General features: G+C 42.3%; 1 protein-coding gene across 1 annotated transcript; it reads left to right on the top strand.

Moving 5' to 3' along the window:
- The first annotated feature begins 8,513 nt into the window (after positions 1-8,513).
- TXNDC15 (thioredoxin domain containing 15) lies at positions 8,514-14,604 on the top strand. Its single transcript, XM_084636762.1, has 5 exons — positions 8,514-8,675; positions 9,263-9,738; positions 11,391-11,554; positions 12,235-12,365; positions 13,387-14,604. Exons 1-5 carry the CDS (start codon positions 8,597-8,599, stop codon positions 13,581-13,583), a joined length of 1,047 nt encoding a protein of 348 aa, XP_084492888.1. The 5' UTR covers positions 8,514-8,596; the 3' UTR covers positions 13,584-14,604.
- The last annotated feature ends 1,028 nt before the right edge of the window (positions 14,605-15,632 follow it).

Raw genomic sequence — 15,632 nt, 5'->3', positions numbered from 1 at the left:
ATGTTGATGCTTAAATATGACAGTCATGAGGAGGGGTGTCATATAAGTACATAAATAGATTAAAAGCTTTGTTTATACTATTGTTTATAACAACACTATGCAAACTTCCGTTGTACTTCCTTTTTGATTTTCCCTTCACTGCATGTGAATGACAATTTGTTATTTTAGAGTTGCTCATGAGTTGTGCTGCATGTACCAGTTTATTTTTGTGTAGTTTTGGGCTTCTGAGATTAGATTTAAAACTCTCACAAAAAACCAAAACCATAGCACTGAAATATTTGCCTGTTTTAAACAAACAATACATTATGTGGTCTTTACAGATACAAAGGAAGGGGAAGGAATAGTAAGTGGTGGGTATACCAACGTTCATAGTCTGTATATTACACTGAAAAAGTCATTTGAAAGTCAAATGTAAAGAAGAAGACTATTAAATATTTGTAGGCAGGTGAAATCTGTTAGTCTCATGAATGGTTATAAAGTTAGAGAAGCAAAGCCATCCTCTTTGAGTGTAAGATGGAGTATTCCAACCTTCTGTCCCAGTCATTAAATATGGTAGTTTTTGTAGGAGTGGTGTGTTCATTCCTGTGTCCTGGCTATATTCCAGTGTGGGTAATTACATTGTTAGGGAAACCCTTTAGAAAAATACCAAAAACCTGTGTTGCTCCTATGGTGTCAGTAATAATGGAGTAAGAGGGACTATACTTATCCAAGCAGCTGCACTTTGGGGACAGAGTGGGTGTAGACAGTCTAAATACTTTACTCTGTCATAAGTACTCTAAGAACACTAAATGTGGATAGGGATGGATCATTTTAGAAACTATAGCTTGTGACTATGCAAAGGAGTATAGTGGCTCTTACTCAGAAAAGCTATCCAATGCCAGTTTTGATTGACTTAAACTGGTCTGGTTGTTCTAAGTGACCTGGCTTTCAAGGCGATTGGATATATTTAGAACAGAGTGAGTCAGACTCCAGGCAGTCTACCACATCTTACTGTATAGATCAGTTCTCAGATGCAATTCTTAGGGGAAAATGAGTGTAACTGTTAATTTTCCATAAGACCGTAAGTATACAATACAAAGTCATTCATAAATTATATCACACAACAATACTGACTTTTTAGCTGTGCTGGGAGCTACTTTACCACTCACATGGCTATTGTGTTCTCTCTGCCACATAATGAATTGAATTGCAAAGCAATCTGCTCCCTCAATATGCAGGCAGTGTATAATGCCAGGTGCAGAGTCGCTGACGACAGAACCGCATTATGATTTATTCATGCTGAGAGACTCCAGGATTATCAGTTTTTTGACACTGCTCAAAGCAATGTTTGGATGGCTGTTAAACAAGTAGGGCATCTTGGGAGAGTTTTCTAAGTGGTGACTGTCCTTTTGTTTTAAGAAAGACATTATTTACTTGGTGAGATACCAAGCTTTTCTGTGAGGCAGGGCTGTTTTTTATGCTTTTGTGCAGTATGAAGCCTAATGGAGCCCTGATGCCTGACCTGGGCCACTAGGTAGTACTGCAATACAAATAATTTCAAGTGAGTTTATGGAAATAATAAATGTTAAACATGGTGAGATGGCGGCTAGGCAGAGCCGCCTTTCACATTGAGACCAAAATTAAGAATGTTCCAAAAGCTAGCATTAAAGCTATATTGTGAGAAATAAAGGCTAGGCTTGGCTGGCTTGCTTCGTTGCTTTGCTTGTTGTTTTTACTAGGATCTCTGCCTATGGTTGAATATTGTTTTATATTTGAGAGACTGGCATAGTCTAAGCACATAGGACTGGCAGCCAGGAAGCTCCTAAATTCTAAATGTGGCTTTGGCCCAGATTCTCTCTCTGGCCTTGGAATAAGTCCGCCTCATTTACCCATCTATAAACGTGAAGTAAAATTACTTACCTACCTTGCAGGGGTGCTGGAGGGACTAATTAATTATTTTAAAGCACTTTGACGATGAAAAGCCTTGTAGAACTGCTAAGTGTTATGTCAAAACAGTTAAAAAGATTTGACTCAGATCCTTATGGTATATTATATTTACCTTGCATACCACGAAAGCCTGTTCTAATTATTGAATAAAACTTTCTGTAATGGTGAAAATGAGTTTTATTATTTAGTCCTTTGTGATGTGCATAGTAAACAATGTATAGGTTGGTGCTCTCTGTTTCAAGTATTTTCTATATTAATATTATGTTTAGATAATTAAACACACAACTACATTAAAAGAACAGTATTATAATTGTAAAATCAAGCACTCAAAAATTAGGAAGTTGCCTTTGTAATTAGACTGTCATAATGCATAAGCACAAGGGGGCTGAATTTAAAGTTGCACAAGCAATCTTAAGTGTGGCATTTCCTTACTTTTGAGTGCTTGACTTTGCAACCTTAATACAGTATTGTTCTTTTAATGTAGGTTTGTATGTGTGTAATTTTCTAAGTTTTTAAAAGAGCAAACAGAAAAAAATCAACAAATTCCATTAGGTGGTATCATATTGACATGGGTCATTAGCAGGATTGGAACTAGAGTTGTCGAAAAAACGAAATTTCCTTCCCATAGAAATAGAGATTTCTAAATTTTGTTTCATTCTGATTCAGGACTAAAAATTGAAATCTGAAAGTAGATTTTTTTTCCAAATTAAATATTCTGAAATATTTAATTTTGACCTTATTGTTTTAACTATTACATTACAATAAATTAAGTTATAATAAATCCAATCCCAGTTCTTCCCGTACACCTCATTTCTTTATCAGATCTGTCTCCTTGCCACCCTCTGCCCAACTTATTCTCTGTCCCAGTCTCCCCCATTCCTGCTTCTCATCCAATCTCTCCTCCCTCCCTGCTCTCAGTTTCCATGTCCAGGCCCCCCACATTTCCTCCCCAATCCCAGCCCCATTTCTCTCCTCTCCCCACCCCCCCCCGCACCAACCTGCAGTCCCAGTCTTTCTACCATTTTTTGTCCCAATCTAGTCTTCTCCCCACTCCTCCTCCCATGGCTTTGTTCTCTCTGCATTCAAATCAGTCAGCTTCCTCTTCGCTGCTGCCCAGGCCCAGCAAAGATGGTGGTGGAGGGTGTCCTTGAGAGAATAGAAGAGAGTGTCTCCCTACTCAGGTGCCCAGACCTGGCATAACCCACAGCAGCCCAGAACTGCAATTGCAGGGAAAGCAGCCCCTACATAAGAATGGCTATACTGGGTCAGACCAAAGATCCATCTAGCCCAGTATCCTGTCTTCCAACAGTCACCAATGCCAGGTGCTTCGGAGGGAATGAACAGAACAGGTAATCATCAAGTGATCCATTTCCAGCTTCTGGAGATGCCCCGTATGGAATCTTTGGAGAATTTGGCTCTAAAATCAAAGTCTCTATAGAGCATATATAACGGGTGGGCAAACTATGGCCCGTGGGCTGGATCGGGCCCGTGAGCCGTTTTAAGTTGGTCCACGAACTCTCGCTGGGGAACAGGGTCTGGGACTTGCCCTGCTCTGGCGCTGCAGCTGGGGAGCAGGGTCGGGGGCTGCACCTCCCTGCTCCGTCTCCTGCGCACTCTAATGGCCCCCTCCGGCACTCCAGTGGGAGCTGCTGGGGCGGTGCCTGCGGATGGGGCAGTGTGCAGAGCCCCCTGGCTGCGCCTCTGTGTAGGAGCTGGAGAGGGGACATGCACTGCTTCCGGGAGCCACTTGAGGTAAGAGCCACTGGGAGCCTGAGCCCCTCCTGTGCCCCAACCCCCTGCCCCATCCCTGATCCCCCTCCTGCCCTCCAAACCCCTTGATTTCAGCCCGGAGCACCCTCCTGCACCCCAAATCTCTTATCCCCAGCCCCACCCCAGAGCCCCCACCCCCATCTGGCACCTGCACCCCTTCCCACACTCCTGCCATAGCCCTGATCCTCCTCCCTCCCTTCCTCCGAACCTCTTGGTGCCAGCCCAGAGCACCTGCCTACACCCCAAACTCCTCATCTCCAGCCCCACCCCAGAGCCCCCGACCCCTGCCCCAGAGCCCCCTCCCGCACCCTAAACTCCTCATTTCTGGCCCTATCCTGGATCCCGCACCCCCAACCAGAGCCCTCACTCCCTCCTGCACCTCAACCCCAATTTTGTGAGCATTCATGGCCCGCCATGCAATTTCTATTCCCAGATGTGGCCCTTGGGCCAAAAAGTTTGCCCACCCATGGTATATAAACTGATTTGTTAAAGCTTGTAACTTGGATGGATTTCAGCAGATTTTCACAGGGAATGACAAAAAGCTTATCCTTGACACTAAGGCTACCCCGTTGACGAATTTCAAGTCCCTGCTCCAAGGCGTGAGGGTGCCAAAGCTTTTCAAAGAAAAGGTTGCCAGAATTCTTTAATGTGAGCAAACCAATGTAATTTTTCCTAGCCTCATTCAGGGAAATGGCTGGACTAGTTTGGCTGAAATTTAATACTAGTAATCAGCTTGAGGCTGACACCCTGCATGCAAACTTTCAGCTCAAATGGTTTAAGCTTGGCAAAGTTATAAGCAATTGAAAACAGGGTCTTATAATTGGAATTGTTAGGCAACTTTAATAATAGCCTTGCCAAAAACATATGCATAGACTGGGGCAATATATTTATCCTGACTTGTGTAGGATATGTGCTGAGTACCAACTCCTCTCAGGGGAATATTTTGTTTGGTTCACAATACAGATTACTATCCCATTCTCTTGTTTAATGTGTGTGTAAATTCACATATACACACAGCTCCTGTCCCTTCTGTTGTGAAGGAAGAGAATTCCACTGGGATGAAATTCATACCATTTCAGCAACACATCTAAATTGTTACTTTGAGGGGTTGCAATATAAATAACTGGGGACAGACCTGATGCCAAGCAGAGCAGCAGTTATTTGAAGAAGCTGGTATCTGATGGGTGAGAGGTCAGGGCTGGAACCCACATTCAACCAGATCTGGGAAAGAAATAGCTGTCAGGCTGGAAATCACACTTTCCTTATCCAAAATTCACCAAGGTGATGATAAGGAAGAAATATGGTTTCCTGGATAATCTACTCCAGGCTGGATTCTTTACATGCTTCTCTCTTTCAGGAAGGATTACAGGATGGGAAGTGGAAAAATTCCCAAACTCAGACTGCCTACGTGAAACAAAATTAGGTAAGAGATGGTTGGTAAAATGTCTGAAAGCTATAGGAGTTGATAAAGACAAGGTCTCTTTCTATTTAATACGTTTTTTGACATCTGCATTCATTTATATGCGCACACAATCTTTTGCCTGCTTTGATATGGTGGACATAGTTCATTATTGTAATCCATATTCCTTGTCCTTATTTGTGCCTGTATTCTTGTTAACATTAATAAACAAGTTTCTTTTTTCCCACCTTGTGTATGCTGCTGATAATTTTAAGGAACAATGGAAATAGGAGTGAAGGAAAGTGTCCAAATGCTACTCTGTCACTGAAGGACTCAGGTAGCAGCTAATCCTTAGATTTCATCTTTACACTCAACCCAAATGGGGGTGACTCTCTGGCAAGAATACCACCCCTTTTCCCCCTCTCTTCCACCCCCCCTAAAAAGGAAAATTACCGAATTTCTCTTTACTGCTGGTTTGATGCTCTGCTAAAAGAGGAGTGACATGCTCAATTTGCAGCATGTGCTTGTCTGTTCCTCCTTTATAGAATTTTAAAAAGCAGGTTGTAGCTGGTGGCTCACTGTCCTTATAAACCTACCTTTGGCTGGCTTCGTGTGCTTGAATCATCCACCGTGTCTGATGAGGATGGCAAATAAATTTGTGCTAGTGCTCCACTGAAGCCAGCATTTCAGCTTTGGAAGGCCAAAGGCAACTAGGGCTTGAGTTCCCATAGCTCAAGGGGGAGGCCTGATATCTACCATGCTGGGAAGTTTGTAAACAATATTCCCTGCTACTTTCACTCATCACCGCTGGAGTCTAGCACTGTGATATTGTGCTACAATGAAGCACACTTTTGAAATAAACTGCATGTTATGTGCTCATGTACTGTATAAGCTTCCATACAATCAAAACATCTTGTCATAGCCACAGGGCCACCTCTCTCTCATTGCAGAAATTTGGACCTGATCCAATTTAAGTCCATAGTAAAATGCTTGTTGATCTCTATGGCAGCATCAGCTGACACAACTCTTGGCAAGTTTTTAAGCCTCCTCATTAGCATAGCATTTGCTCTGAAACACACTAATAAACAACAGTTGAATTTTCCCTAATTATGTGTAAAAAGACTGCACAAATAAACTAATGGAACTTCCCTATTTGCATGCTAACATAGAAGTTAGAGGAGAACTTCTAGCATGGATCAAAAAGTATGCAACAGATAAGGTTTGAGTAAGAAATTGATTTAACAGTTATTTTTTGTCCATGTTGCTATGAGGATTGAATGGTCTAGTGCAGTGTTATTCAACCTTTTTGATATCCGGGACCAGCTTGCTGCCTTCATAAACTGTGTCAGGGAGATCTCATGGACCGGCTGTCGAGAAACAGTGTTCTAGTGCTCAGAACAGATGTAGGAACTGAATTTTAGTTCTTTTTTGCCACTGCTGTAGCCTTGGGCAAATTGTTTACTCTCTAGTAGCTTTCCTATCTATAAAATGGGGATGAGAAGATTATCTACTTTAGGGATTTAGTGAGGAGTAGTTTAATGTTTGAAGAATAAAATTGTTATGGATGATAACTCATAACTCTGTTCAGAGTGGTAGCCATATTAGTCTGTGTCAGCAAAAACAAGGAGTACTTGTGGCACCTTAGAGACTAACACACTTATTTGGGCATAAGCTTTCGTGGGCTAAAACCCATTTCATCAGATGCATGGAGTGGAAAATATGGTATATATACACAGTACATGAAAAGATGGGAGTTGCCTTACCAAGTGGGGGGTCAGTGCTAATGAGACAATTAAGTTAAAGTGGAACTGGGCTATTCTCAACAGTAGAACTTTAATTGAATTTTCTCCTTAGCACTGACCCCCCACTTGGTAAGGCAACTCCCATCTTTTTATGTACTGTGTATATATATACCTGCCTACTGTATTTTCCACTCCATGCATCTGATGAAGTGGGTTTTAGCCCACGAAAGCTTATGCCCAAATAAATGTGTTAGTTTCTAAGGTGCCACAAGTACTCCTCGTTGTCCTAACTCTTGTGTTAATCAGGTTGTCTCATCTGTAAGACAGTACTGCCTCCTTTTGCTTCTGCTGTGAAGGCATAGTCCTGTATTTATATTACCAGCCTCTTGCAATGGAAATGCATTTTACAAAAAGTATGTATGTGTAGTCAATGTCTTTTTAAAAATGCAGATAGCTGTGCTTATATGCAAATAAAAGGAATTAGGCCCTCTTTAGACAACAATTACCAAAAAGCCAACACTGAATTATTTACTGAAGTTATGAAATAGACTAAACCATCCCTGAGAGGGATTTTGTCACTCCCCCCACCACCACCCCTGCAAACCTAGGTTGGGTGAAAAAAGTTCACACTAAACACTAACGTTTGTTTTTTAAACTAACTGGTCACCTAATCCGGCTCATAAGATAAGAGAAGGATGCTTAAACTAATGCAAAATTAATGGACCTAAGTAGCAGACTTCCTGAGTTCTGTACCCTGACAATGCCTCTTGCTCTGGGTTTGAGCAAATCATCTAACCCAGTAGCTCTCAACCTGTCCAGACTACTGTACCTTTTTCAGGCGTCTGATCTGTATTGTGTACCCCCAAGTTTTACCTCACTTCAAAATTACTTGCTTACAAAAAAGACACACCCAGCGCTCACTGTTACAGAAAAATTATCATTCTCATTTTTACCCTATAATTATAAAATAAATTGGAATATAAATATTGTACAGTCATGTCAGTGTATAGTCTATAGAGCCCTATAAACGAGTCATTGTATGAAATTTTAGTTTGCACTGACTTTGCTAGTGCTTTTTATGTAGCCGGTTGTAAAAGGAGGCCAAGGGCTGGGTGAGTTGATGTAGCGGTCTTCTAGGCTAGGGGATACATGTTCCCCCTGGTTGAGAACCACTGATCCAGCCGTTCTGCCTCCCTTTCTCCATCTGCAATATCGGAGTAACCCGCCCGCTTTACTGGTCTGGCGGTGAGGATGCGTCAAGCCACGTTTGCAAAGTGGGGGTGATGAAAAGCTGAACGGTCAACGCAACCACTACAGCCCAGCCTAGCGCCAGCCCACCTCCCCCCCGGCCTCTGCTGGAGCACTCGGGCCGGGAGTGGCTGGCAATGGCGGGGACAGTCTGCCACCTGCTGGCGGGGATCCTGCTGAGGTCAGAGGCGCTGGGGGGGGCTGCAGGCAGGGGGGGGCCTGTGCGGTGGGAGACGCTGGGGCCAGAGTACCGCGGGCGCGCTGGGGAGGGATGCGGCAGGGCCCCGGGAGCGCACGCCCAGCGGCCGTTGACGGGGTCTGACTGCCTCGGATCCTTTGCCCGAACCCAAGATGGCGGCCGAGGCCACGCCGCCCAGGCCCAAGATGGCGGTTTCAGATCCGGGGCTACCGCTTTTACCCTGGTAGCGGAAGCGATTGAGGAGCCCAGCGGAAGCGGCGGTTGTCAGTGGAGACGCGGGCCGGCAGGGCTCGTTCTTTCTCCCGCCTGAGGATGCGGGCTCTCCCCTCTCCCGGCTGGAGACTCCGGCAGCTGCTCTGGGTGACCTGGCTGAGCGGGAGCCTCCTGGCAGGTGAGGGCACCGGGGAGAGGCCACCTAGCGGGCCGGCCTGAGGTAACCAGGGTGATCCGCCAGCCCGGCTCGCTCTTGCTCCCCTTCGCCACCGCCCGGGGTGTGTGTCCGAGTCCGTGCCCACCATTCCTGGGGCTGACCCAGGTTTTCGGGCCACAGTGCTGGTACCAGCTCTGTCCCGCCGCTCTGTGCCGGGGAGGAGGGTCGCACAGCGCTTCTGCCGGCCCCAGGCTGGCTCCCTTCTTGCCTGCTCCTGTACGCTGCACCGTGGCCCCCTGGGGTAAAGGGGCAGGAGGAGGGGTCGGGACACGTTCGTTTTCCAGTTGCCCTCTGCTTGGATGTAGGAGCTCGTCTGTGTGGGGCTCTTCCCTGATGTCAGGTAGGGCTCCTTAAGTGTCAAAAGCGATAGACCTCTAAGAGCAGGACATATTGGCCGTGGTGGTTATCGCTCTGTTCTCCTTCCTCTGACCCTCACTTCCATGAAAACTGCTGATCCCTTCTAAAAAACAAAAACAAAACAAAAACATAGCCTGAAAGAAACCAAAGCTACAGCTGAACGCAAGTGCTAAATATTGTTACTTTTATAGGAGCAGTAGCAGAGGAAAATGCTGACCCACTGTCTGAAACTGCCCTACCTCTTAGCACAGAAGGTGGTTCTGCCATTACTGGAGAGCCCCAGGAGCCAGTGCAGTACAAGACGGCAGAAATTGCTGATGCCATGCTGGGTAGTGGGATTCCTGCTGATCGGTCTGTGGTGCTGTCAGTTATTCCAGGAGAAGCAAGGGACAGACGCATGTCTGAATTTGGTATTGGCACCTGCGATGCAGGGGCAGAAGATGCTGAATGTAGTGTGGGGACTAGTCTTGCTTCTCACTTATCACAGCCTGGTTCACATGTTCACGAACAAACAGGGGACTCTAATGTAGTGCTAGAGGCTGTACCTACTTCACCAGCTGAGGAATCTAATAGCACAGACAACGTAAAAACTCCCAAAGTGAACTGTGAGGAAAGGAATATTACCGGGATCAGAAACTTCACGCTACAAATCCTGAATGTTTCGCAAGTAAGTAGGAAATCATACTGTTTGCTACGTTCTATGTTTATTTTGATAGCTGGGTAGGTGTTACACAAATAGAGTTTTTACGCAAATGCTACATATATAATCCTTCCTGTACTTGCCCTTGTGAGTTTTGTGGCACAAAAAGGATAACTTAAAACAAATGGTCCTCTCAAGGATTGAACTCACAATCCTGGGTTTAACAGGCCAGTGCTCAAACCACTGTTTAGTGTGCTGGTCGGGGGGAGCTAGCATATAGGACAGTGCACTTTCCATATTGTTTTGAAATACAGAAATAGCAGGATATTCAATTCCACTATGTACCATGCCTATGTTCCCCAAGTCTAAAGGGCTACTTGTACCCATTGTGACTTGTGCCAGCTTCCCTGCAGCTCTTTTTTCTTTAGACCAATTTCCTTCCCTTAGGAATGCTTTGTAGCACTTGTTTCCACTAAATTCTAATTTAGGTGGCTTTACTTAAAAACAGGTTTCTTAAAGAGAGGTTAGAAAATAAAACAAAAACAGATTTCAGAGAAATACTACTATGAATTACAGCTGGTAGGAAAATGGAAACTTTTCACAAATTTTGGTTGAAATTTCATTTTTGACATTTCTGACCAGCTCTACTAAGTATGGAAAATAACGGAGACACCTTTAAAAGTCCTTCAACTGACCCATAGTGTAAAAAGCAACTTGTCTTGTTAGAATCTCATCAAGGCATTCTTGTTCCCAGGAGGCTACAGCAAGTCTCTTTCCCCTTTGTTAGCTCCCAGCTTTGTCTTAAAGACTGGTTTAAGTATTTGAGATATTACATCACTCCAGACCAAACTATAGGGTAGCAGAACCAGTTTGAGTCTGGTTCATACAACAGAAGTTTCTCTCTGTTCCCCCAAATGCTGGGGAGATAAAGGGAATCAGAAGGGAGAATGGGCCTGGGCACAGTTTATTTGAATAAGTTTAGTTTACCAGGTCCTTGCTTGTTTCCTTCCTACCCTTCCACAAGCCATCCTTGTCTGTGATTCCCCAGCCTGATCAGCTCTCTGTCCTGTGATCAAATAATTTCCTTTTATACCCTTGTTCATCTCCCACTTTCTCTTCTGGCCCTTCACTTGTCTTGTTTCAGGAACAGCTCCACTACCTTTTTATCCCACAAATTAGCTTCTTGGCCTTGTTAAGGCTTGGAATTCCCCTATTAGAGAAGAAATGAAGTGGTGGATCTCCTAACTTTCCCTTCAGAGCTGTCAGTCCCACTTCCTGACAAACAGGATTCAGCTCGTACATCACAAATCTGCAGCCAGGGAGTAGGGCCTCTTAGGTAAGAGAGGAAAGAAAGTAAAAAGGACATTTTTTCATAGTAATTATGTACTATACTACCAAAGTATTATTTGTCTACCAAGGAGATTTTTACATTTGAAAAATGTAGTTAGGATTAAAATCAGTCTGACTACATTTTGTTCGTTGAATGTTCATGTACTGTTGAAATACTGCTAAAAACAGACTTCTGGCTGAAATGCCAACTCAAATTTGCTTATGATGGGTACTACAGTGTTCTCCTGAAATTAATCTGTTACCAGAGTATTATGCAATGATATGTAATAGAACCCTTTAAAATATTTAATTGGTTTCTCCTTTTTAAATCAGCATGTTTTCTTTCACAGGACCTGATGGAGTTTTTAAACCCAAACAGCAGTGATTGTACATTAGTCTTGTTTTATACACCCTGGTGTCGCTTCTCTGCCAATCTGGCCCCTCATTTTAATTCTTTGCCCCGAGCATTTCCAACTCTAAACTTCCTGGCATTGGATGCATCTCAGCATAGCAGGTAACTTGCAATAAATACACTTCACCTTATAAAGCTTCACATGCTACAGTGTTAGCACTTTGTTTTTGATTCTGACAAACCTTATGCTTTTAAAATGTATTGATGAAGTAATACGTACTCCCTGAGTAAATTAGAGTTCTCTGCCCCTCTGAGTCTGCCTTTACTTCCTTTTGCTTTTCTTCAGTCAATTTTCTCCCTCACTCATCTTTTAACAATGAAGTTAATATTTTCTTAAATGTTCAAATGAACATCTTTCTCTTCAAGATGAGGGATTAATAGCACTGGCTAAAATTTGACCTAGTGTAGATTGATGCCGGGCTCTGCTAATTCACCTACATTTTGACATGCAAATTCACTTCTGGGTTTCTTTTGAGCAGAGACTGTAAAATATGCTACATCCTTTTCTCTGACCACCTCACAGTGCATCCTCAAAGGACAAGAATAAGACCCTTGTGCCCTAAAACAGGATTGAAACATGGGCCTCCAGAATGAGAGTTAATGCACTAACCTGCTGCAGAATTTTGTATTGCCTAAATTCACTAGTGAAACATTCCCTAATGCCATAAGAAAATAGTTGTGCCCTTGTTCTTGTTATTGAGTTAAATTTAATGTTAACTTAGTAAAGCAGACTTTTCCTTCTTCTATTGCGACCTCATTTCTTACCTACTTATTTCCTTCAGTTTATCAACCAGATTTGGAACTGTGGCTGTTCCTAATATCCTTCTTTTCCAAGGAGCCAAACCCATGGCCAGATTTAACCATACAGACCGAACCCTGGAAATGCTGAAAGCATTCATTTTTAATCAGACAGGTATGTAGGCTAAACTTGATGCAGAGCTATGAAGGTCGGGTATAGCCTCAAGTTGACTTCTCCCCTTTTTTTTAAGAGGCTATATTAGGGCCCCCTAGAGCCTTCCTGCTGCCAGGAACAGAGACTTAGGAAGTTACTATTCAGTCACCATTGCACTGAGTGGAATTTCAACACAAGGTAGACGCAAACAGCCCAGCTATCTAGAGCTGGTTTGGTGGGGGGAGACTTGGAGGTCAGGTAGAGAGTGTAAGTAGGAAGATCCAGCACTTCCCCACTCCTGAAGTCCTGGATTAATTTGGAATATTGCTGGACAGTTATTAGCACTACCCTTATCCCCACATTCCAGGATGGGAAGGGATCAGACTCCTATGTCCCATTGCTGTAGGGCAGGCAACAGGTAGGGGACATGGCAGCCTCAGCTCTTATGTTGGTGGGGAGATAGGAGCACAGAGAGCCCTGAATAGTTTTCCTGTTGCTGGGAATCAGCTGTCCAGGCTCTGAACTCCATGGGCTGAGTTTACCCAGCTCCCTTCTCTTGTCCCACAGTATAATTAGCCTTCTGAGAGTAGAAGAAAGAACATGCACTAGTATTGTGACAGATTAATGGAAGGGACTGTTACATCGTTATTAACGCAGGATTATCTTTACTGTTGTTGTAGATTCCCTGACTGGTACTTTTACCAAAGATTACATTGGGAATGGGGAGAATAAAACTCTCCTAATGACACAGTACTAAGGAAATACGTATTAGGATACTTTGACAGTTTGAAAATGGAAAACTGACTTTTAGCATAGGTCACTGAAAACAGGTCTGTGCTGCTCTAATGTCTAAAACTCATGAGCAGATGCCCCGAGATATATAGTAAAATCCATGGGACTATATGAACCAGAGTTATATTAAGTCCTGTAGCACAAGCTGCTTAATTTGGAGATGAGAATACAGTTCCTACAATGAACTAATCACCATAGATTTAAAAAATGGCTATTGCTAGCAGCTTTTATCACTGGTTTCTTCTTTCAGGAATAGAAGCTAAGAATGATGTGGTGGTGACTGAGGAAGACCGAGCAGGCCCTCTACCTAGTGTCCTGACAAAAGGAATAGATTGGTTACTTTTATTCTCTTTATTGTTTCTGGTTAGTTTTATTATGTATGCTACCATTCGGACTGAGAGCATTCGCTGGCTAATACCGGGACAAGAGCAGGAGCATCAGGAATAAGTCGAGATAATGACATGAGAACATACTTCATGCCTACAGATAAAGCAGGAATTTATATGAACTGAAATTGCATAAACTTGTACAGTGAATTAGATGGCTGTAATTTATAATCTTATTAGTTAAAAATCTGTTTTGTTCATTAACTACTGTATGTGTAAAGTCAAACTGCTGGTAATTAAGTAAACCAATACAGAAAGGTTCAGCAGAAGAGTTTTTATTTATTTAGGAAGTAGTAACAGGTTTACAAATCCTTGCTATGTAAATATCAGAAAACAGTAATTATTATGAAGATTGTTTTTTAATAAACTGGTGTGAATCACTTTTTTTAGGAATAATGTTAATTTGTTGCAAAATTTTACTTTGAACTTGTAGTAATCAGTAGAATCATACAGTGGTACCCTGAAATATTGCAGATGATCTTTAGAGGGAAAGTAAGAGTTCTACAGCCAGCAGTACTGCTTTGGCAGCAGTAATATACAACCACTTTCATTATTTTGGAATTGAGAGATCTCAGCCCTTTTAATGTGTTTTTCCTTTTCAAGACTTATGGCTGTGCAAATTAAAACTACACATACATGGATAGATGCTGTGTATTGTAGAAAACTACAGAAATTACTAGTAATAGGTGTAGACCTACATGGAAGATGTCCATGTTTTGGCTTCTCCCTTCCTGCAATAATAAATAATAAGGTTAAAGGATATATGTCCTTAAGTAAAGGCATCCAGCATTTTAAACAAAGGTCACTAAACCAATTCAAGTTGGTATTTTTCACTAAGACAAGACACAGTAACACAAAGGGAAAAGATTACAGTAGAGCCTCAGCGTTACGAACACCAGAATTACGAACTGACCAGTCAACCACACGCTTCAATTGGAACCAGAAGTACGCAATCAGGCAGCCCAGACCAAAAAAAAAAAAAAAAAAGGCAAAATAAAAAGGCAAATACTGTATAGTCCTGTGTTAAATGTAAACGACTAAAAAAAATAAAATAAAGGGAAAGTTAAAAAAAAAATTAGACAAGGTAAGGAAACTGTTTCTGTGCTTTTCATTTAAAATAGTTAAAAGCAGCATTTTTCTTCTGTAAAGTTTCAAAGCTGTATTATGTCAACGTTCATTTGTAAAATTTTGAAAGAACAACCATAATGTTTTGTTCAGAGTTATGAACTTCCTTTTCTGAGGTGTTTATAACTCTGAGGTTCTGCTGTATTTTTAATAGGGTTTTTAAATTGTTTAGTAATATATTTCACTAATATATTAAGAGTAGTTATTTCTCCCATCTGATATTTTAATGGTTCCTACTAGAGGAAAGACCACTTCCAAAGGAATTTAGTACTGATGTTTGGGGTTTGAGAGAAGTGTGTTTTGCACTTGCTGGTTAAGTTTAGCAACAATAAAAATCTTGTTTTGCAGCTCTAGAGAGGGTGACCATCAATGTTCCTGCTAATTTCTGACAGGCCGTGTGCACAAAAAATTTCTTCTGTACAAATTGTGCGCATGGTGTTTCGCCATGTGCGCGGGGTTTAGGATCTGTGTGTGCGTGCACACGCGCACAGCTTAGAGGGAATAGTGGTGACCATGTATTACATTTGGACCTGAGGCTGGATGGTGTTTGATATCCTTTACTGTGCACTGTGTGGGATCTGCCTTTCCTTTCTAAGGATTATGTAGAAAACGCATTTTATTGTGTATTAATTCTTCCTTGCTGCCCTATACAGTTAAACTTCACTTACTACTTGTTTTTCTACAGCAGGATTTTAATGTAAGTTTTGAGGTCAGAACTGACTTCCTTTCCTCTAGATACTGATTTCTCGCAGGACTAAAAATAGCCATTCAGAATTCCATGCAACTTCAAGTACTGATCTCCCATCTAAATAAGCAGGACCAGTCAACTCATGAGGCTTGTTTGTATTTACATAAATCTTTGTTAATTGTTAGTTTGAAAGCCTCAGCTGCTGAGTGTGTAAATAATTGATAAGCTTACTCTAATTATGACTTTTAGTACTAATAATCTGATTTTATTAATGTTGAGGCTCTAGAATAAGATACA

The sequence above is a fragment of the Lepidochelys olivacea genome (genome assembly GCF_965140295.1).
Source record: "Lepidochelys olivacea isolate rLepOli2 genome assembly, chromosome: 8".
NCBI lineage: Eukaryota > Metazoa > Chordata > Testudines > Cheloniidae > Lepidochelys > Lepidochelys olivacea.
This window is presented reverse-complemented; position numbering and strand designations above follow the sequence as displayed.

What these genes read in the sequence shown, in the direction of transcription:
- TXNDC15 (XM_084636762.1), top strand. Translation starts at nt 8,597, where the DNA reads ATGCGGGCTCTCCCCTCTCCCGGCTGGAGACTCCGGCAGCTGCTCTGG. An exon ending in GAGCGGGAGCCTCCTGGCAG is followed by an intron (nt 8,676 to 9,262) that starts GTGAGGGCACCG and finishes TTACTTTTATAG; the next exon opens with GAGCAGTAGCAGAGGAAAAT. An exon ending in GATGCATCTCAGCATAGCAG is followed by an intron (nt 11,555 to 12,234) that starts GTAACTTGCAAT and finishes TATTTCCTTCAG; the next exon opens with TTTATCAACCAGATTTGGAA.